The following is a 22,924-nucleotide window of genomic DNA, read 5'->3' as shown; positions in this document are numbered from 1 at the left end:
GTATTGGGTATAGGAGAATTTCCTTGACAAGTTTCCGTTGAAAGCTTCTATTCAGCCTCTTATCCCTACCAAGCCCAGTAATTTCCGAGTTGCCTCTAAAATTGTCGTTTTTTGTGCTAAATGACACTTTATCTTATAAAAATTAAATAAGCAAATAGTTTTATCTATCGAATGAGCCTCTAATCACCACCTTATGACCCCCCAGGAGGCTACCACGACTGGTGAACAAAATGAAGTGGAAAGAGGGTCAATAATCTTCTGTCTTCTCACCACATGTCATTTTCTTATGGGACCGTAAGTACGGAAAAAGAAAATAGGCAAAAAACTGTCTGTCAAATGAGCTAATCACAGCCTATGACCAGCCAAAGGGTGGCTAACACTGGCAAAAAAAAAAACAACAAAAAAACGTCACGACACAGTTTTTAGTCCGTGTTAACCTTTACCATTATGTCCTTAATCTAAATTACTAAAAAAAGCGTAACGTCAATCAAATTATCTTTTGAATGAGATCTAATCACCACCCTACGATCAGCTATTAGGCAGCTAGTGCTGACTGCTGAGGTGAAAAGAAGACGAGAGAAACACCCGTGCTACTGGCTCAAAATCGATTCCCTTCGAATTTTAGAATGCCCATCTGGAAACTCTGTCACTAGACCGTTTTTCAGAAATGGATATTTATTTTTGTTACTACAGTCCATGGTTTGAACTTTACTGGTTCACGCAAGGTTTTCTATATAACCTCTGAAGCTAAAAATTTTTCGCTCTATGCAAGAGGTTTTATGCAAGATGGTTCATGCAAGGTTTTCTATACAACCTCTGAAGCGCGAAAATCTGATCTTTATGCAAGAGGTTTCATTGATTTCGAAGCACTATATTTCTTCTATCGTTTATTGATGATTCTGTTTATGCTTTAGGTGTAATATTCATTTGTAGTCTACCTTCTACTTCTTGTGAGCCGAAACGACCCCCTAATTACCACCATGAGCATATGCCTGACACTCCATTTTCTTGCGAAGAGAAGGTAATTGGTGGCTATTATGCAGACATCGATGCCGAATGTCAAATGTTCCATGTCTGTGTACAAGTTGATGAAACTGATGTGAGTATTTTATTTGTTGTACTAATGCAAGTCAAATTTTCAAATCGATCTGAGCAATTTTTACCGATTGAACTTCATAAGCAAAAACCTCTCTATCTCTCTCTCCTTCTCTCCCTTCCTTGCTCTTTCTTTATTCTTCTCGCATCCTTTATACATCTTCTATTATAATCCTGATTTGTATGGGATTTTCTATGCGCCTTTGTATAGGGCCAAGAGTTTAAATTGGGTCAGTTGGGAGAAGAGGACGAGGCTGAGTTGTCTAATCCTCCATAAGGCTGAAAAGCAACTTGAAACGTGTTTTTTTTTGGCTTGGCCCATCCTTGCTGAAATGTTCGCTCTTAGGGGTCCCCAAAGAAAATTGAAATGACATCCCTGTTATAGTATTAGCCAAATATGCTGAGGACGATTTGAATGGAACAATGACAAAAGAGCTACGCTTGCTAAATAACTAAAGTTTAATATGTAGTATATAAACAAATATCAGCTAAAATTCTACATTATAAGCTAATACTGGAGTGGGTCCTAACAGGAAGTGGTAAAAAAAAAGTGCTTGAACTAAATCAAAGGAAGACGTTATCAAGTTTAGACTTAAGTTAGTTCCTAACTCCTGGGGAAAGGATGGTGATATTAAAGACACTAGGAAGGTACAGGACCGGACACAGGGTTAGAGGCAAAATCAAACATATCTAAAGAAGATAATATGCAACCAATTTGGTATTTTTATTATTACTTTTAATGGTGTGCCTGGTAAAAAAGAAAATTAAAAAAAAGTATTAAGAATAATTAGCAAAACCTTTCCTTGTTGCTATACATTCACCGTCTCTTCTAATAACTATTAAAATGGTTTTTAACATAAGTGTAGATGAAAGACGATTAAAAGGGAAGAGTCGAAAATTCCAAAGACCTCGCAACACCTTCGGCAAGCTGTTAATCAGACAAACCAGGGAGTGAAAACTTCAGCACGTTCATGAGGGCCGATACTTTTGTCTAATTTGACCGTCTATCGTTACCAATGTTTTTAAATGTCATTTTTGCTGTGTTTAAATTCGTTTGAAACTAAATTATAATCCCTAAAATAGGTTTGTGATGATGACTTTGCTAATAAAAATTTAATTTTATAAATCTGTTATTGTTTTATATTTCATCACAAAACCATGACCTTTCACTACATTTGGGAAGGAATGAGAAAATTGACCTTTTTTGAAGGTCAGTGATGGCAGTATCAATAAAAATCCCTTCTCTGAAGATTTTTTGACCGGAGGTTGATCTCCTTTAAATGTACTCAAAAAGCCACGCCCCATCACGACACCAATACGAGCTTGGATAAAAAATATCTTTTGAGATTGTGACACGATCGTAACTTCTTTAAATTTATGAAGTCATGCATTAAGCATTTCCTTAAATTGTTTATAAAGTTAGAAGTTTAAATTGTCTGTGCATAATGGATTTTAAAACAGTTATTATAGATCTGGTCAAGGTGAAAAGGTTATTGCCTTATTCATCCATAGCGCATTATTTATATAAGAATTTTCTAAACTAAGGATGCCACGTCCTTGAACGGGCTAGAGGGTAGACTTTTTCCATAAAATCTTATCAATATTATTCACGGATTAGCATCCCCCCCAAAAAACTATCTTACAGAATAAGAAGAGTCATGAGTCAGAAGCAAGGAACACATTTAGTGTGTTTAGAAGTCAGTATCGACGACGGGACAAATAACCAAATTTCAATTTTAGTCATCTGTTGACCACCATCCTTGTCTCCTTCAACGGAAGCCACAATCACATTAAGTTCCGGGACACTGCTCCTTACTGGCTTCGAACTGAGTTCTGGCTTGGGATTTGAGTTCGCACTACTGTGTTTTGTTTCTTTTTCAACGGAAAACTGCTCGAGCACAGCGGATGCAAAAAGAAATTCAGAATCTTTTGCATAAAAAAGGATTAATCTATCTATTAAAAAGTTCTTCTTTCTAATAAACTATTCGACAAATTAATTTTTTGACAATCTCCTTAAGATCTGACGTATTTAATCACGCTTTTATTTTACTTTTCTGACGAGATTATTGCTTTATTCTTATTCATCAAGTAAATTTACTACATTTGGTTTCTATGAATATACCTTGATATATTCTTTTTGACGAATAAAATAGAAATTGTTTATAATATTCGCCAATGTTTTATTTCAGTAGTATTGTTATGATGTTTGGTCAGCAATATCCTCGTCTTAATTGCAAAATAAAATTTTGTACTTTAACTGTATTCCTCTCCGCCCTTAAAGAAAAGGGAAACAGATATCATTGGAATGCAGATCTATTATTTGCCAACAAGTTTTAACAGCAGATTATGTTTAGTTGTTTTACATTTACGCTAATAACCTGCTTTTATATTTTAGATCATTTTCTTCTGTCCGGTAAAAAACCTTGTTTATTTTGAGAAACTTGTCAAAAATAGACTTTTTACAGGCTGTCTTAGTCATTTATTCACATTTTTTATTTTTCCTTTACTTTTTTGGCAGTTTGGTTCCCCCTTTCTTATTCTTATTCATTTGGTAAATTTACTAAATTTGATTTCTACGTATATATCTTGATATATTATTTTAAGAATTAAATTAGCAATTGCCAGTAATTAGTACCAATTTTGGTACTGGTGCATTATATGGGCCTTTCTAAAAAGTCAAGTTTGGTTAATGCTAATGAAATAAAATAAAATAGGATGGATATATAGCCTAATAGTTTACAAACAAATTTGGGCTATATATTTGCACGTTAGGGGGGGGGGGGTTATTTTGTAAAGCATAGCATATATTAAATATGTAACCTAACCTAGGTGGCTCCCCCCCCCCTAAACCCAAAAAACAACAGTTTAAATATCGTAAACGCAAAAAAAACACGCTTTGCATTGGATTACTCTGTAGCGGTCTATTGTATTAACCCGTCTGGCTGGTTTTTCAGACTGGTTTCTTTGTAAAGGCCCATGTAACGCACCAGTACCCCAATTTGTTACTTCTGAATTACTGTTTCATAATTTAACTCTATTGTCCTAAGCGCAAAATGAGAGTCCATCTAGACTAGTGGTTTCTAAAATCCTGATAAACCCCCCCCCCCCCCCATGGTATTTAATTTTTTAATTTGCGTTTTTTCACCTGAAGGAAGCCTAAAAAGCCATAAACTTGGTATCTTTTTGGGTCTTCCTCTAAGCCTATTTCATACTAACGAAAAATATTGTCTAAATACACCTTTTATACAATGTATGACGTAAATTTTTTGCTCTTTAAATGAATATGAGCGTAACGTCAGTCACATAAACAATGTCAAATTTTGTCAAATTAATTTTTGTCAAATTTTGTCAAAATTTAATTTTGTCAAAATTAAGGCTCTAAAGTATAGGCAGCTGAAGGGTCCTTGTCCTCCCCATCTCCCACTAAAATATTGTCATGCCCCAACGGTGGGACCCGTGCCCCACGCTGGGAATCATGTGTCTAGAATCACGCTAACTAACCAGTTTATAGTTTTATTTCAATTTTGATCTTAATCTTCAATTTTTTTTTCTATACAAAAATATTTGCTTTTTAGTTGTAAGACATGTAGCGCTTCATTTGCCTTGAAGCGCCTTTAAACTCTGAATTAAAATTGCAGTATCTTGGCGCTGGATGTACAAGTAAATTTAGTTCCTGTCACGACCTAGATATGAACTTGACCTTGCTCATATTTATGTAACTGTGTGAATAATCATCAACAAATCCCAAATTATTAGCAATTTTTACGCCTTTGTGGTTTTACAAAAGAGTGCGTAAAACCACAAAAATTTACAAAGTCAGTGGCTAATTGCAAAATCAGAGGAAGATTTTTTTTATACCTGCATTTTATTCGTAAGATTCCCTTTAATAGGGATCTTCAGGTCACGACCCAATCTGGCCGGTGATTACCTTTGGTTTCCTTGTGCAAAGCTGCACAAAATTAAACTTCACCCAAGCAAGGAGGAGGGAAAGGGATAGTCCCCCCTTACTTGGATCCACAACTTGCCAATTTTTTTTATATGTGTTTTTTTTTAAAGAAAATGCAATTCAAAGGATTTTATAGATTCGGTAGAAAACATTTTCTACATTTAGTTAGACTTACAATAGTTTCTTTTGCAAGAGGCCCCATTATATTTGAGTATAATCAAATGCCTTATTTTCTTAGGGATATGTCATTATATCAATACATCAATAGAATAATTATATTGAAGGGTGGAGGTTTATTTTAATAAATTAAGATTAACGACAGTATGTAGCTCAGGGGCTTTGAAACAGAGATGCTGGCTCTCCTAGCGGCGTGATTAAGAACATATGGGACAAGAGCGGATCCAGGATTTTTGTTCGGGGGGGGGGGGTTACTAATTTTCGACTCGGTTTTAGACTAATTTTTACTAAGGTTTTACTAATTTTCGACTAATTTTCGACTCGGTCAAAAATTTGGGGGGGGGGGGATCAAACCGGGTAACCCCCCCCCCCTGGACACGGCCTTGATATGGGATATATGATTAAAAACAGATTTTGGTAAAATTACCTAGTATGGTGTCTACATAAAGTAACTGTTAGTAAGAAAATCAGTGAGTAAAATTTGAGGATGCCTTTTATATATACGACCCTTACAAAAGGGGTCTTTGGACGCGTCTAAAGATAAAATCTTTAATGTCTTCTCCTGCTCTTGTCTTTTTCCCCATCTACTGTGTAATGTTCCTTTTATGACTTGTTGGAGGTACGCCACCATTTTCTATGTTTCATTTTATAAATTATTTTTTAGGTTTTATGTTGCCCGGCATTTCAGAGTGACACATATTTTATTTTACTTCACAAAAAGCTACATTATATAAAAAACTAAACAACTGCATAAGATATAAATCCTATGGGTGGCTTTATCTTCCATTAATTAAAAAAAAAAATCCGAAAAAGAAGTTTTTCAAAGAAAAGTAAAAGCCATATTAAACTTAAGATTAGAAGGAATAAAAACCTACAGTAACTCAAACTCAAAACGACCAGAAATTACAATTGAAGAATAAATAAAACCTAAAATGAATGGAATTTAAATAAAAAGTTATAGCAAAAAAAACATACAACAGTCACTCTAAATGAATATTTAAATCTTAAAATAAGTAAAGCTTAAATTGAATTTGCAAATCAAGCTTAAAACCTACAAAAATATTTTGCTATTGAAGTATAAATCGAACCCAAAACGAAAATAAAATAAATAAAGAATCATAGCAAAAAAATACAACTGATACTAATATAAATGAATAAATAAATCTTAAAACCAGTAAAACTTAAATTGAATATGCAAATCAAGCTTAAAACGAATAAAACTCAAACAAGAGTTTGGATACTGCCTCCTTCCCTAACTTTAGAAGTCTAAAACCTGCTGCGTCATTGACACTTTACTGAAAACGAATCATATTTCAGATATTTTGTTTTGTATTTATTACAACATTGAAAATAAACACAAAAATTACAATAAAAGTAAATTTTGAACTTATGAGCTTTCATCAATTAATATCTATCAAATATTCAGTTTAATTTTATTAGTTCTTTCCACGACTGTATTTGACACATATAGTTTCACTAGGCCTATAAACAAGATTTATGAATACTGCCTCCTTTCCTAACTGTAAGAGTCTAAAACCTAGCGGGTTATTGGCTCTTCATTGAAAACGGATTGTATTACAAATAATTTTTGGAATAAAATATCGTCAATAAGTGTTTTCTTTTTTTTTGGGGGGGGGGGAGGATCATAGAGGGAGGGACAGGGGTCAGATCTCTTAAAATTTGGAATAAAATATCGTTAATAAGTTTTTTTAAGTGGAGTTGGGGTTCGGGCTTATCTGACCTTTGTGCTATTTTAAAAATCCTCGCATAAGGACCTTATATGACTCCAGGACATAACACAACACTTGCTCCAGGCTTTTGGGGGCTGTGTCGACCCCATACTTTTTGCTATCTGATTTTTGAACTTATTTAACAAAATGCCTTTTTCAAAACTTCAATCGGATGGATTTGAGGAAAAGAGGGCAGGGGGCTAGTGGCCCTTCAGTCCATTTTGACTTCTTAAAAAGGGAGCTAGAACTTTTAATTTCCAATTGAATGAGCCCCCTCCGACATTTATACTACCAGCCCTTCCATAAAAATCTTATATGCCCCCGGGGCATAATTTATTGCACTTGTCCCCGGGTTCTGGAGGGTGTGTAAACCCAAGGTTTTATATGATATTTGGTCTATTTTGAGCGAAATGACTATCTCAAAACTTTGATCGCATGTACTTCGGTCTGAATCGCATTATTGGAATTAACATGGTCAAAAACTAAACAGATCAAAAACCCTAAGCCCTGACCTTGAGCAACAAGGAAAATATTTTTTTTTGCAATCAAGCACAGATGTCTCTTTTTTTTCTTTTTTTTCACAGCGAGTGGGGTAGTGGAATATCATAGAAATCTGTTGAAGACTCATTTAAACGTTAATTTTAATATCTACGCCCCTTTCATAAACTCAACTTGCTCACGCATTCATAAAGTGCCATATGACACCAAAATTGATACTTTTTGTTGTCTTTTCTTTAGTGGAAATGATGGGAAGCATGATAGAGGCACTATTACAATTTCCATTCTCGAAACACTAAACCTGTGATGTACAATCCACCCCTACTTTGGATACTCACCCTCCCAGCCTGCTTTATAAGTTTAACAAATCGTCTACTGGCTAGCAGAACTAGCAGGCTGCTGCAGTATCGCAGAGAGATATCAACGTGTTTTTTGCAGATTGATCCTGGTAACACAATCGTAAATTTCTATTTGGCACCAAAAAAGACACTTTTGGTGCAATTTCTGGAGTTAAAAGGCGGAAAAGCGTAAAAACCTACCATAGTGTTGCAGAAAATAATTAACTGGAGGTTTACACCTCCCCCTCTTTTGGAATCCCCTCCCATCCCCTTGTAAGTGAAAACTAAAATACACGCTCTGAAAAAAAACTGCCAAAGAAAAAAAAATTATTATACATTGGTTTTGAAAATTATACACTGGTTTTGGAATCACAACTGTTATTTATGTTTATCTCAACTGTAGGCTAAAAGCTAGTTACAAAAATATTTTTTTTAAATATAAGCTACTAAATTCAAACCTTGGTTGGTTAAGTTACTATATTAAGAAACTTAAATTAAACTCTAGTTGCTTGTCACGAGGGCCGCTCTTTGCTTCCAGTTTATAACCAGTATTGATCTGCAATTACATTGAAATAGAATAAAATAGAATACACTTGATTCACTGCAATATCTGGAGCTAGAGCATGTCATGACGCAAAAAAAGACCAAAAACAACGATAAAAAAAAATAAATAGCAACACGAAAAATTATGGCAGTTATTGTTTCTTCAAGGTCAATAAATTAAAATGAGTCAATAAAGAAATTAATTTAAAATTAATATAAATCAAGAACAATTTTCACAGTTAAAATAGTGACCGTTTATAAAGAATATATCAATCATCTTTTTGCCTCCGTTTGGAGGCAAACCATGTTTTTGCCTGCAGTTTGGCTTAAGGCTTGCATGCTTATTATTTTCATCAGAGATCTAATTGTGTCTGAATTCAAGTATACAATTAGCTTGCATTATAAATAAAGTGATTATAAACTGAACTACAACAGTTTATCGAACATTTGCTGTATTCTGAAGGTTAGAGAATCATAATTTTGTCTGAGCTCCATTTATTATATTTTGTAAATGTAGCGCAAATCTGCTTTTCAAAGGTTTTTACAGTTTAAATTTTACAGTGGTATGAAAAAACTACACCAAATGTTTTTTCAAGCTTTTGAGATCCAAAAAAGTCGTTTTTGACGAAGCTCTACATTTCAAATAATTCTGCACACAACAAAAAATGAGACAAAAAAGAAGAAGAAGAAATCTAAGGATCTTAGGAACCCTTAAAACGAAGAAATAAAATAAAAAAGAAACAGAACTAAAAAAGCTTCAGAATGTCTTCATTTCAAACTGAAGCTGTCTTTAGCGGACAAAATCACGAACTAAATACTAAAAATAACGAGACTAACTTTTAAATTTGGGCAAAAAGTGAGAAAGGTTCCTTTCTACACTTAATTCTATTTTATTTATTTTAAAAATTAATTATTTTAAAATCATATTTCTGGTTGATTTGGATGTTAAATTAAGATTGTTGTAAACTGAAATCCTAGCTTCGCATATCAAGTTCGTCATTTCCTGGGTCAAATTATTCTTATTAATCTTTAATTTAACACATATAAAACTACTTTGCTCTGTTATTCTTGTGAGTTTATGTATTGCAATTAATAATGCATGCCTCTCACCATGTTGGGTATTTGAGTACCTATTATTTTAGTAAAATAACATAACTATATTGTATAACCTACAAATAGCAATTCGTATGAAATTTCAGATACGAGACTTCAAATTCATGTGTCCCAATGACACTGTATTTGATCAGGAGAACTTCATTTGTGCCAATTGGTTTGATGTTGACTGCAGTCTCTCAGTTAAATGGTATCCTAAGCTGAAAAGTTCATTGACCTCAAATAGTATAGGCCTCACTGAATCACCGTATGAAAACCAAAGGAGAGCTCAACAAAAGCAGAAACAACAACTACAAGAAATCTATGATGAACAATCAGGAAGGTTGAAGGTATGAACCAGCTAATGAAAACGGTTTCCGAAAAAAAAAAATGTTGTAAAAGGCTGAATAAATATATATAGGAACCATGAATAAGTCGTTTGAGAGTGGAGGCAACAGGAAAAAAGGAAAAACTACTCGGTGTATACATTCCCCCCACCCACCCAACCACCAGAAAAATCGTCTGACTCATGCAAAAGTAACAAAATATACGTAACATTTTTTTATGCTTTGGAAAGCTTGTTCGGCGAGAGCCCCACCACCACCAGAAAAATCTCAGGTATTTTCAAATTTTTGTGCACTTTTTATTCATAGTATTAAATAAAGTTTCATATCGACCCCCCCCCCCCAATCCAAAAAGTACTAAGCAAGTGCATGACTCAAAGTATAATCTTAACCAATTATTCTTAATTAGTATTAGTTCCAACCACTAAAAGAGCAATTCATAGTTATTATTTCCCTTTTTATTCAGTTCCACCCAAATTGGGAAAACAAGACAAGACTTCTAAACGTCATTTCCTATTTCAGTAGTAGGTATGTTTTATAATCAATCAATTCACAATAATAAAACAGTAGTTGCAGAGAATACGCGGATAGTGCAGTAACTAGAGCATGCAATATATATATATATATATATATATATATATATATATATATATATATATATATATATATATAGCGTATATATATATATATATATATACCTATATGTATATCTGTATATATATTACTGTGCATAGGCTTGACCATAATAGGAAAATCAGTTTACTTTTCTTGGAGAGATAGAGGGGGGGGGGGCTGCAGAAGCAGCAAATTTTTATGTCAAAAATTTTCGATTTTTTCCTAGATAGTGTCATTTCGACCAATCTAAGGGGGGAGGAGACAAGTCTTACTATTTAAGGTCGTATCTGGGCAAGGTCAAAATACCGAGTGTGTTTCATGGGGAGAATTCGAGTCCATAGTGTTTAATTATGTTACAGAATTGGAATCGTTCAAAAGAAAAATCTCTTCACAAAATTTTGTTGTCAAGTACTCATCGATACGTTTACACTAACCTTTGAATTTCCGAATATATCGCATGATAGAACATTTTACAGGTCTATTTAGTTATGATCATATTTTCTAAAAATGTCAACCTAAGATTTTAATGGACAGTTTGGAATACGCATACAATTTTTAAATTTTTTTTTTATCTAATATCGAAAATTATTACTGCCTCCCCTACAATGCTCCCCATAGTTTTAATGTTAGTGAGTAGCCTATGTTTCTTTTCTCTTTTTCAGACGGCTTAGGGCTGGAATAAGTTGATAGTATTTTACCATTACTGTGCAGACACTGTTTACTTTATTTATTTGCATTTATTTTACAGTAAAGAATGCCAAATTAATTCCATATGTCATAGCTAAATGTAGATTAAATTTATTTTCAAATTTGGTCTTTCCTTACGAGAAATTAGTATTCAAAGTGTAGCTCAAAATTTTCAAGGTTTATCAGATGAAAGTTCTTATAAAAAAAGAGTGACAGTAGTTTGGCTCGAGCTCACGTAGAAACCCAAATCCTCAAATCTTTAGGTCTAATGTTTCATTATTTGAAACGTCGAAACCCAAATCCTTAAATCTTGAGATTTAATGTTTAGTTTTGTGAAACATATAACCCAAATCCTGTAATCTTTGAGTTTTAATGATTCGTTTTATGAAACGCAAAACACCAATCCTCACATCTTGAGCTTTAATGTTTCGTTATTTGAAACTTATCAATTCAAATTCTTAAATCTTGAGTTTTAATGTTTTGTTTTATGAAAAATAACACCCAAATCCTCTAATCTTGAAGTTTATGTTTCGTTATTTGAAACGTAGAAACACAAATCCTTAAATTTTTAGATTCGCTATATCGTTTTATGAAACGTGAAAACTCAAATCCTCAAATCTTGAGGTTTAGTTTCACCGTTTTATGAAACTTAGGAACTCAAATCCGTAAATCTTGAGATTCAGCGTTTCGTTTTATGAAACTAAAAACCCAAATCCTTTAATCTTATGATTTAATGTTCCGTTTTGGACTGCTCAAAACGCATGTCTAAAGTGTTAATTTCCGGTTTGTGAGCGTGTTCCAGGTACGACAAAAAAGTTGATAATATTAAGGTATTAACACTCACATTTTTTATATGTTAGGCCTACTCATTACTCACGGAAATTGTTCATTTTCTATTGATCATTATAGTACTTATTAAGGCATTAGTTAGTGAATCTTTCCTGGTTCGTTGTTAATTCGCATTAAATTTGAGATAAATAGGAATTAAATTGAAATTTCCACTTGGGAGACACTCTGTATTTCTAGCTCGAATACCTATTGTATTGTCTAAAGCTATTTAAGTATGCTTACCAAAGAGTATGGATAACTTACAAAAGTAGAAACTAGTACTAGTGTCGACAGCAAAAAAAATTGTCATCGCCATCTAGCACGTGGTGACACAAGGCATTTTTTCAAGCTCTGTAATAATTTTTCTGTATGGAACTGAGATATAATACTTATTACTACCCTAATTTTACCAGTTATTAAATAAAAAAACAAGTTTTTTTTTAACCGAAAGTAAGGAGCGACATTAAAACTTAAAACGAACAGAAATTATTCCGTATATGAAAGGGGCTGTCCCTCCTCGGGGCACTAGAACTCAAATGAGCCCTCTTAAGATATTCTAGGACTACTGGATCGATACGATCACCCCTGGGAAAATAAAAAAAAAAACAACAAAATTACAAAAAACAAACAAACAAATAAACATGCATCCGTGTTCTTTCTTCTGACAAAAAAATACAAAATTCCACATTTTTGCAGATAGGAGCTTGAAACTTCTGCAGTAGGGTTTTCTGATACGCTGAATCCGATGGTGTGATTTTCATTAAAGTTCTATGACTGTTTGGGGTTGTTTTCCCCTTTTTTCGAAAATAAGGCAAACTTTCTCAGGTGCGTAACTTTTGATAGGCAAGAACAAACTCAATAAAATGTATATATTTGAAAACGACATGAAAATCTGATTCTATTGATGTATCTATGGGTATCAAAATTCCGGTTTTTAGAGTTTTGGTTACTATTGAGCCGGGTCGCTCCTTACTTACAGTTCGTTACCACGAACTGTTTGATACTAATTGAATTAACTATTCATATTATTAAACTGAAAAACACCAAGTATCGCCAAACGCTAGATGGTGTTGATAGCTTTTTTTTATGTCTATACTAGTGCCAGTTTCCACTCGTATGAATTACCCATACTCTTTAATGCTTACAAAAGATCAAGCAAATGTGTTAGTTACCCACCCTTTGTTAATACCTTTGGATTTGAAAATACTTAAGATGGGCGTATTATCATTCAATCGCTTAGAACAATTAAAGAGATATGTATGTATTGTCAGTAATTCAACTTTAGTAATTTTATAGATTACATAAATAATGTAATCTTCAAAAGATATTAACCATGGAAAGGCCAGAACATGAATTTTAATTTTTCAATTTTTTTTTTTTTTTAAATTCAAATTAATTTATTTAACATAAAAAAATACAAGCAAATTTACAGCGGCCATCTATAAAAACCCGAAGGTTTGTTTACGATGGCTGCAAATCCATTATTATAAAGCTCTACATCCACATAAAAACTATCTCTTTACGGGGAAAAATCAGCACTTGAACTGAATCAACATAAAGAACATCTCCTACTCTAAAAGGATTACACTCTAGAAATCGCAAGTGAGAAATATCACATATCATCCTTAAAACATACACTCAAAAAAAAAGAGAAAAAAAAAAAAAAAAAAAAAAATATACATCTAACTAAAAAAACAATTACAAAATAAATAATTATAAGCTAGGCTAAAGAGCCGACTCCGTGCGCTTTGGCTGGGTAATTTCGCGAAAATGCGACCATTATCTGTCCAAACAATTTTCAAACCAAACATTAATCAAATTCAAAAAATCTAATCATTCAGATTATAACCCAAAAGGTAACGCTTCAATCTACTCTTGAGCTGGCCTACATTATCAACTTGTCTAATAGCATCTGGGAGGGAATTCCACACCCCCGGTTCCGCAAAACGAGGCAGAAATGCAGCACGTTGAGTATTCCGGAGCTCAGATGCAAGGTCATTCGCATTTCTAGTCTCATAACAGTGATAAGATGAGTTAGCTTTAAAAATTTCCCAAAATACCTCCAGTGAACACTTATTCAAACATTGATAAATAAAAATTGCTAACTGGTAATCCCGTAACTGATAAATATTTAAAATTTTCAAGCTTGTAAAGTAATTCAACGTGCTATTCTCAAACTGAATGTAATTACCTAAAATACGAACTATTTTATTCTGTAAAATTTGGACCTTTCTAAAACTTGAAATAAAACTACTAGTCCATAGCATACAACCATATGATAAATAAGGGCTAACAATAGAATGATAAAGTAAAAGTAAGACATTTGACGGTAGTTGATTTTTCAGTCTTCTTATCACACCCAACCCTTTTGAAATCTTAACTGCCACAAGATCACAGTGTGAATTTCAACTTAAATTAAAATCAAGACTAAAGCCCAAATATTTAACACTATTTACATGCTTTAAAAATTCACCGTTAAAAACAAATTTATTATCTAAAACACATGAAACTCCATTGCTACAAAATGTCACGAAATTTGTTTTTGAAATATTCACTACCAAATAACTAGAATTTGTAAAACTTATCAACTCAGCGAGGGCCTTATTTGTCTTCTCAATTAACTGGTTTGGACAAGTAGCTGTAATCGTAAACACCGTGTCATCAGCAAAAGACGTTATCAGTGCATCTGATATATAAAAACGCATGGTATCAACGTAAATTAGATAAAGAAATGGGCCAAGCACTGAACCCTGAGGCACACCGGAATTAACGATAAAAGTTTTTGAAATAGAATTTTTAATAGAGACTGGAATAATACGCTGGTTAAGATAAGATTCAAACCATTTCAGAATAACCCCTTGGATCCCTAAACGGCTTAGCCTATTTAATAAAATTTTATGAACCACCGTGTCAAAAGCCTTTCTAAAGTCTATAAATACTGAAAGTACCAGTACACTTTTTTCGAGAGCAACATTGATGAAATCTGTTAGGTGCTGGACTGCATGTATTGCAGAGTGGTTTTTCCTGAATCCAAACTGGGTATCACTAAGAAAAACGTAAGTAGTCAGATGGTTATAAAGTCGTCGATGCATCACTTTTTCATACAGCTTAGCAAATAGGGGCAATATTTAAATCGGCCTCCAATTAGACGGATCAGTTTTTGAACTCCCTTTGTGAAGCGGAATAACTTTAGCCTCTTTCAGACGAGTAGGAAATTCACCTTTCTTCAAAGAAAGGTTAATCAAATAAACAATACAAGGCAACAAATATACCATAACATGCTTGAACGCTTTCAGATTAATTCCATCCGATCAAATCGTCCGATCAAAATTTCGGAAAAGCCATTTAGCCAAAAAAATATAAAAGTAATATGCAAATTTCGTTTTAATAATTCATGTACGGTGAGCCAAAATCAAAACCTGGATTAATTAAAAAACGTTCAGAGATTAAATAAAAAAACAAGTTTTTTTTAACTGAAAGTAAGGAGCGACATTAAAACTTAAAACGAACAGAAATGGTTCCGTATATGAATGGGGATATCCCCTCCTTCAACGCCTCGCTCTTTTGGCTAAAGTTTGGCTCTTTCTCACAATCTATTTTTTTAAACAATAAAAAACTTTAGCGTAAAGAGCGAGGCGTTGAGAAGGGGGACATCCCCTTTCATATGCAGAATGATTTCTGCTCGTTTTAAGCATTAATGTCGCTCCTTACTTTCAGTTTAAAAAACTTGTTTTTATTTATTTAATTTTTTAATAAGGCGAGTTTGATGCGCCAAAAATCTTCACTTTTTTTCTAGATGCATTCTCTGTACTTTAGCCTCTTTCAGACGAGTAGGAAATTCACCTTTCTTCAAAGAAAGGTTAATCAAATAAACAATACAAGGCAACAAATATACCATAACATGCTTGAACGCTTTCAGATTCATTCCATCATTCCCTGAAGAACTTGATTTTACCAATCCTATTATCTGTTTTAATTCTTCAACATTCGTTTCATCTGCAGACATGTCCAGTCCAACTCCCCTTTCGTCACTAAACATGTCATTAATTTCATTATTTTCATCGTATTTATTCTCACTTGTTTATTCACCAATCTTGGAAAAATATTCACCAAACAAATTAGCCACCTCTTCATTTCCATTAACAAATTTAAAATCAAAGATCAGACTAGCAGGAATCTCGGTCTCTTTCTTCTTATTTATGATTTCATTTATAATATTCCAAGTCGTTTTAGTTTTGCCTTTGTTTTGCTTAAATTTCTCTCCAAAATATTAGCGGATGCATTACCGCCATAGCCGATTTAATTTATTACGGATTTGTTTAAATTAAGTTAGATCTTGACTATGGTTACTATTTAAGTAACTCAAATACAATGTATATCTCCTTCTAATTAAGTCAAGTAGCTCCTTAGTTACCCAAGGTTTCCAGGTATCCTTTTTCCTCACCTTTATGCTCTTTACTGGGCAAGTTCTCTCAAATATTGGCTGAAATATGTACATGAACTTACGAGTTTGTTAAAAGATTTCGGCTAAATATGAAGGTCGATTATAATATGGACTTTTAGATGAATCTTTCGCAGAGCATAGTCAGTATTGTGCTCACAATTGAAATAAAGTATTTTCAAGACTTTAAGAATTTTTTTGTAAGACTTGTACAATTTTGCCTTAATGTGAAACTTAGTCGTGTCAACTCTTGTCAAGTCGTGTCTAACCTGACAAGTATGTGTCAAATAAGAGAGTCATACTTACTCCCGCCATTTACCCGTGCCACAGCCATTTAAACATTTGCCTCTCAATTACTTGGACTATCTGTCTTGGCTTGTCTCTTTCTAAAATTAGCCATGTCTTGATGCAACCTACTGCAAAATACTTGATAGCTTCAATCCAAAGTCAACGTTGATTTTGAATTGAAGTTATCAAGTATTTTGCAGTAGGTAGCATCAAGACATGGCTAATTGTAGAAATGATCTCCGAAGAGTTCGAACTCCCACCCAAAAAAGTTCATCTAATTTCACCTCTAGGGCTGATCCTGGGTGCATATATACCTAATAACTAGTTCGTATTAGCCCCCTCCCTCCGCTACAAGTTATAACTTTCGTTTTTTTTGCCCCTTCAACTATGCAGATATTCCATCGAGTTTGTAGTTTGTTAAAATGAATTCAGAAATTATCATTTTTGTAAAATTCATCTGCAGGTCCTTATGACATTTATTTTGTTCACTTTGACATTTATTTCTAATTTCCAATTTTCTGGAATTTCAGGCTTTAGTGTTTTCATTTTTATTTTGTTTCCTAACACACTTGTTTGCAAAATGAATATTTCAAAGATAATTTTTCCGTAGAACTAATAACTGTTGTCTATAGCTCTAGTCTATAAGAATAAATGTGGCACTGGTAAATACTTAACTCCTGTAAGTTTGCCGAATGTGTGTCCTAACTATTTTTTGTGTGTATTTCAGGAGCATGAGCTGTTTTTAAAAGAAACACAACGAGCATCCGACGTCCACCAAAAGAAAACCCTTCGAGACCATGAGCGACAGAATACGGAAACTCTTAAGCAACAGCTCAGGCAGCTTCAAAAGCAGCAAGAATACCTAGAACAGATCGATCAACGTCCCGTCGGCCGTCGAGTGCCATCTGGAAGCAAAGGTGTGACCTACGATGACTATTATTCTGACAATTCGTCAACCTTGGAATATGACTATTATTACTATGATTATGACAACACAAATCGACCGAATTTTTATAAGTATGATGAATATGAACCCAATGGGCGAATTGTCGAACCGGTCGAAAATATAAGAGAATTACCAGTGATGGTTTCCACTAGTGCTAAAAAATCAACAACGACAATTAAACCGTCGACAAGGTCGAGTAAATCGAAGTCGAAATCAAAACATTGATACCCTGCCATATTTGGATTAGTGTTTTGGTGTTTTATTGCTGATTGTGTTTGAATCATAAACCTGCCTGCAACCCGGTATTTGCTATTCTTACAAGGGGATATTTGGGATGTGCCTATTCCAAATTGAAATCGTCACTTTCTATGAAATTGTGACATAAATAATGACACCAAATTGTTTTTTTTTTGGCATTTTTACCTCGATGATGAATTTAAGAGGTATTCATGCAGCGTAGCGCAATATATTTTACGTTTGAATTTGAAGTTTATTGGAAATTCGTGAAATCTTAAATTAGATAGTTTGAAAAAGACTAAAATATCTAGCTATTTTTATATGTTGTGAATTATAATGGTGAATAAGCGATTGCTCAAGAACCCGTTTAAAGAGGAATTAAGCCAAATGTTTTGGCCTTTAGCGCCTAAGTTTATCAAGCAGAAGTGATTTTAGGCCAATTATAATTTAAGCGTAAAATTGTTTGAAGGTCATCTACTTTTTTCCTATTCGCAAAAACCAAGAGTGGAAGCTGTTCGTGCAAAACATGTTTTATGTGATACATATTGTTATTATTTTTTAAATGCAATTTACAATCATCAAGGTATTCCGTTTTATGCTTGTTCAGGAATGTGTAAGAATTACTGACACGTGGATGCATCTGCAATCGCCTCAGAGGACTAAATTTTGAGGTGGCCTACCGGGTACTGACAAATATATTTAAAATTAATTAATAAATTAAATTAAAATTAATAAAATATAATGGAATGAATTTAATAACAAAGGTTTATTCAAATTTTTGGTGCTAAAAATGAACTATATTTCGATGGAGACGTAAGGAAGGGAAGCACAGGATTCGGTACTTCTGTAAACTCGTGTAGTTATAGCGGAAAAATTTTCAAACAAGGCAAGCCACCAAAAGCGGATCCAGGATTTTTGTTCGGGGGGGGGGGGGGAGGGGTTCAAACTGCAACTCCCCCCCCTGGATACGGCCTTGCAAGCCACCTATTTTTGCTTTGTTTTAGTGCTTAATGCATATAGGTATGCCGAGATTTAACTCCCAGGGCGGGAGCAGAGAATTTATCAGGAAGGGGGAAGGGGTGAAATCTGAAAAGAGTGTAGCCTATTATTAGGCCACAGTTGTTGGGGGGAGGGAAATCTTCGGATCTATCTCAAAGAGGATTACAATCAGTAGCGCTGATTCACGAAAATATAGGGGGAGGGGCAAGGATTTTTTCGATTTCTTCTTTAATGAAGATTAAAAAAAAAACACAGAACAGCATTGAGTAGGTATTTTTAAAATTCTAGGGATAGGGGGAATTTCCCCCCTCCTGCTCCCCTAATTGGCAGACATGTATGCAATTCATTCAATAAGCTAATTTTGCAGGTGACTTTAGAAAAAGTTTTGTAGAAAGAAAGGAGATTGAATGGAAGGAATTGAAGCAGAGTACTCTTTACGTCTCTTTCGTGTATAAAAGTGAAAAAGAAAAACGTTCCAGGAAAGTTTTTCAGCTTAGAAGAAGGAGTTTCGTAAGAACTAAATCGGACCCAATTTCAAACGAATGAGATTCTTTCATCTTCTGAGCTGCTTAGCCAGTGCAATCAACCTAGCCAGTAACCCAGTCCAATGCAAAAAATAAGATTGATTTGGCTAAAAATTTGGTCTGAAAGGATCAAAAACAATTTTATGTTGAGTATCATGAAACCAAATCAAATATTTCGTCGTTTAGAATCAAGGCATTTTTTTTCGATAACAACTTATTATACTGAGAAAGCTCTATAGCAAGGGCTCTTCAACCCTTGGTTTTATTTTAGAGGTTTGCTTTCTTCATGAGAGTTAGGAAAGGCTTGCCATCATTGGGACTGAACGTATCCATATAAAAAAACAACAAATTAATGTTAGCCGGTTACAAAGGATATTTTTTAAATATTTCGTAATTCAAAATGGTAAAGCTCCCAGGTTGAATGCCGCAGTAGATGAGATCCAGTAAAATTTCTTATTGGATTCCGGTGGAAGTGAATCTAAAAATAAGTTAGTAAAGGCGGTGAAAATGATTTTGATGGAGCTCCAGGTAGATTTTCAGATAGTGTGTTATTCTGAATTCGTCAATAAGGTGCTGACAGATTAACTAAGTGGTTTTGGAACAAGCAGAGTATCAGGGAATCGTGTTTGGCTTACGCGTGATAATTGTTTAGATTTACAGGTGTCCATGCTGGTTTATCAATTATGACTAGGCTGTTGGTTCAGCAGATTAACAGAGTATTTTTGGGACACATCTTCTGTATGTAATTTCATGTAGCTTTTTAAAGTACTTTATACAATCTATGAAAATAAGTGAAAAAAAGTATTTCCAGTGAATATGGGGGGTTCCTCCCAAAACAGCTACCATACATGGTGGCAGCGTGGCAGTAGTAACTCAAAGATTATTGTTTAATATTGTTTCTTCAAGTCTAATTTTCCTGTCTTCTAAAAGTAAATAGATTTTTCCCATATATTCAGTTTCTTTTCCCCATAAAAATGGGGTTTCTAAGGTATTTAGAAGTCTTAGAATCAGGTTTTTGATTCAGTAGATGGCCAGAGGATATTTAGGAGACTTTTTCTGTATGTAATTTCACATAGCTTTTTAAAGCACTTAAGGCAATCTATGAAGATGGTTCAATAAAAAAAAGTTTTTCCAATGAAAGCAAAAAGCCCATCAACATTCAAAACGAACCGTAACTGTCCTGTATGAGGAATGTTGTCACACCCTCAACTGCCCTCTATTTAAGCTAAGGCTATACCAATGCTTAGCTCAAAATAATTTAGAGTTCAAAAGATAGAGCCAGTTAGAAATTACAGATGTTTTATTTACCTAATACGGATCAAAACATTTAAACTAAGTTTTATTTTTAAGGAAATAATAAACCCTTCCATTTCTGAGCATCCATGCATTCATGGCACATGCAGAGCTGTCTTCACGTGCCTCGGGATATCCGGCTAGTCACCGGAGAACTAAATGTACCTAGGGATGGTTGGGCTGGCAATCCTCCTCCTGAATTACTTGCTACGAAAGGAACTAGATATAAAGCCTCGGATGCCCCTTCTACTATCCCAATTGAACCCATGCCTGCCCAAAGACGTACCCTTTTGAACATTGTTGACCACGGTGGCATCAATGTCGCCACCTGGAATGTCCTGACGCTGAACCAGCCTGGTTCTAAGCTTCTTTTAGCAAATGAACTAAGAAGATACAAAGTGACGATCGCAGGAATAACAGAAACTCACCTTACGGGAAGCGGCGAAGAAGATATTGGAGAAGGGTGGACACTGCTTTGGTCTGATGGACTCCAAAGAAGAGGGAGAGTCGGCCTTTTTCTGAATAATTTCACTCGGAAAGCCCTATTGTCATTTACGCCTACCTCACCACGTCTACTGAGAGCGAGAATCGACGGCAAGCACGGGAAGATAACTGTTCTTACCTGTTATGCACCGAGAAACGAGGCCCGAGATGAAGATAAGGACTTCTATGCAGTACTGTCCTCCGGGCTCTCATCCGTACCTCCACACGACTACCTCCTAGTCCTAGGAGATTTTAACGCTGGTGTAGCTAATAACTCTGGTCTGTACAATGCTGTTGTCGGACCTGTGAAAGTTGACGCTCTGAATGATAATGATGAGCGGCTGTTCAATTGCTGCATCACCCACTCTCTATCAGTCACAAATACCTGGTTTGTGAGAAAAGACATTGCGAAGTACACATGGTACAGCAAATATGGCAGGACAAAAAAGATGCTTGACTACATCATTGTTCGACGACGCTGGCTTTCGTCTGTCCAGAACTGCCGCTCATACAGAGGTACTGAGATCGGTAATGCCGACCATTGTCTCGTCTCTGCAAGGATAAAACTCCGGCTGAGGGCCAATAAGAATAACTCCTCATCCACCAAGAAGATAGACACCTCTCGACTGAAGCAAGATCTCTCGGTTTACGAGCGGTATATGGTTGAAGTCTCTAACCGCTTCGAGACTCTCCAGTTGTGTTCAGAAAGCGAGTCAGCATTGACGACATTCATAGACAATGTTCTCAGAGCAGCTACCGAATTTGTGGGCTCGAAGCCGCGAAAGAAGAAAGAGTGGATTAGCAGCCAGACGTTTCAAATAATTGAGCAGAGACGGCAAGCGAGATTACGAGGAGATATGACACTCTACAGACAGTTCAACAAACAACGCAACTCCTTGCATCACAAGGACAAGAAAGCCTTCATTGCGGATAAAGCCGCTGAGCTCGAGCAAACTACCCAAAAAATAGACATAGGCGCAATATTCAAGATCCTGCGTGAGCTGACTGGGCAACATGCCATGACGTCCACAAGCCTAAAAGCAGCGAATGGAGAAACTATATACTATCAGTCTCAATGTGTTGGTTTCTTGGAGAAATACTGTAATAAGCTGCTAAACTCAGATCCGCCCGACTGCATTGCCCCAGGGCTTGTTGCCGCTGTTGCAGAAGCTACCCCGGCCCCCGACGGCACCAACCTTTCCCCTGAGGAGATTGAATTGGCAGTGAGGAAACTGAAAAACAATAAATCAGCTGGCACCTGTGGCATCGCTTCAGAGCTACTTACTATCGGCGGCCCTGCAACGATACTTTGGCTTCAGACTGGAAAAAGGGAATCATCGTACCACTGTTTAAGCGCAAAGGCAGCAAGACGGATTGCAGCAGCTACCGTTGTATCACCCTACTTTCTGTTCCTAGAAAGTTGTTGGCGGCAATGGTCCTGTAGAAACGTGCAATAAGTTTCCTACATACTCCCCCCCCCCAACAAGCTGGATTCATGCCAGGAAGATCAACAACTGAACATATTCATACGGTAAGACATATCGTTGAGAAGACACTGGAATTCAACAAGAAAGCTTACATAGCTTTCATTTACTTTCGTTCTGCCTTTGACTTTGTTGATAGGCAGTCCCTTTGGCTAATCTTGAAAGCTGTGGGCCTACCAACAAAGATAGTCAGCCTCTTTAAAGAACTCTACCGCAGCACAGAAAGTGCTGTCCTTGTTAACGGGAAGCTTTCTTCTTCCTTCCCCGTCAAAAATGGTGCACGGCAAGGTTGCGCTACTACACCCGAGCTGTTTAACTGCATCATCAACCACATTT

General features: G+C 35.1%; 2 protein-coding genes across 2 annotated transcripts in view; both read left to right on the top strand.

The window, feature by feature from the left end:
- Nucleotides 1–18,391, top strand: part of LOC148944245 (uncharacterized) — a 91,876-nt gene extending 73,485 nt beyond the window's left edge. Inside the window, exons 3-5 of the mRNA XM_089099755.1 lie at nt 915–1,099; nt 9,527–9,769; nt 17,350–18,391. Coding sequence (XP_088955881.1) covers nt 915–1,099; nt 9,527–9,769; nt 17,350–17,793 — 872 coding nt within the window. The 3' untranslated portion in view covers nt 17,794–18,391. The remainder of the gene's footprint in view (nt 1–914; nt 1,100–9,526; nt 9,770–17,349) is intronic.
- A 2,334-nt stretch (nt 18,392–20,725) lies between these two features.
- LOC148944244 (uncharacterized) lies at nt 20,726–22,561 on the top strand. The gene has a single exon (XM_089099876.1). It carries the CDS (start codon nt 20,726–20,728, stop codon nt 22,559–22,561), a length of 1,836 nt encoding a protein of 611 aa, XP_088956002.1.
- Nucleotides 22,562–22,924: the final 363 nt, after the last annotated feature.

The sequence above is a fragment of the Artemia sp. Qi Xiang Cuo genome, chromosome 14 (genome assembly GCF_049724085.1).
Source record: "Artemia sp. Qi Xiang Cuo chromosome 14, ASM4972408v1, whole genome shotgun sequence".
Taxonomy (NCBI): domain Eukaryota; kingdom Metazoa; phylum Arthropoda; class Branchiopoda; order Anostraca; family Artemiidae; genus Artemia; species Artemia sp. Qi Xiang Cuo.
This window is presented reverse-complemented; position numbering and strand designations above follow the sequence as displayed.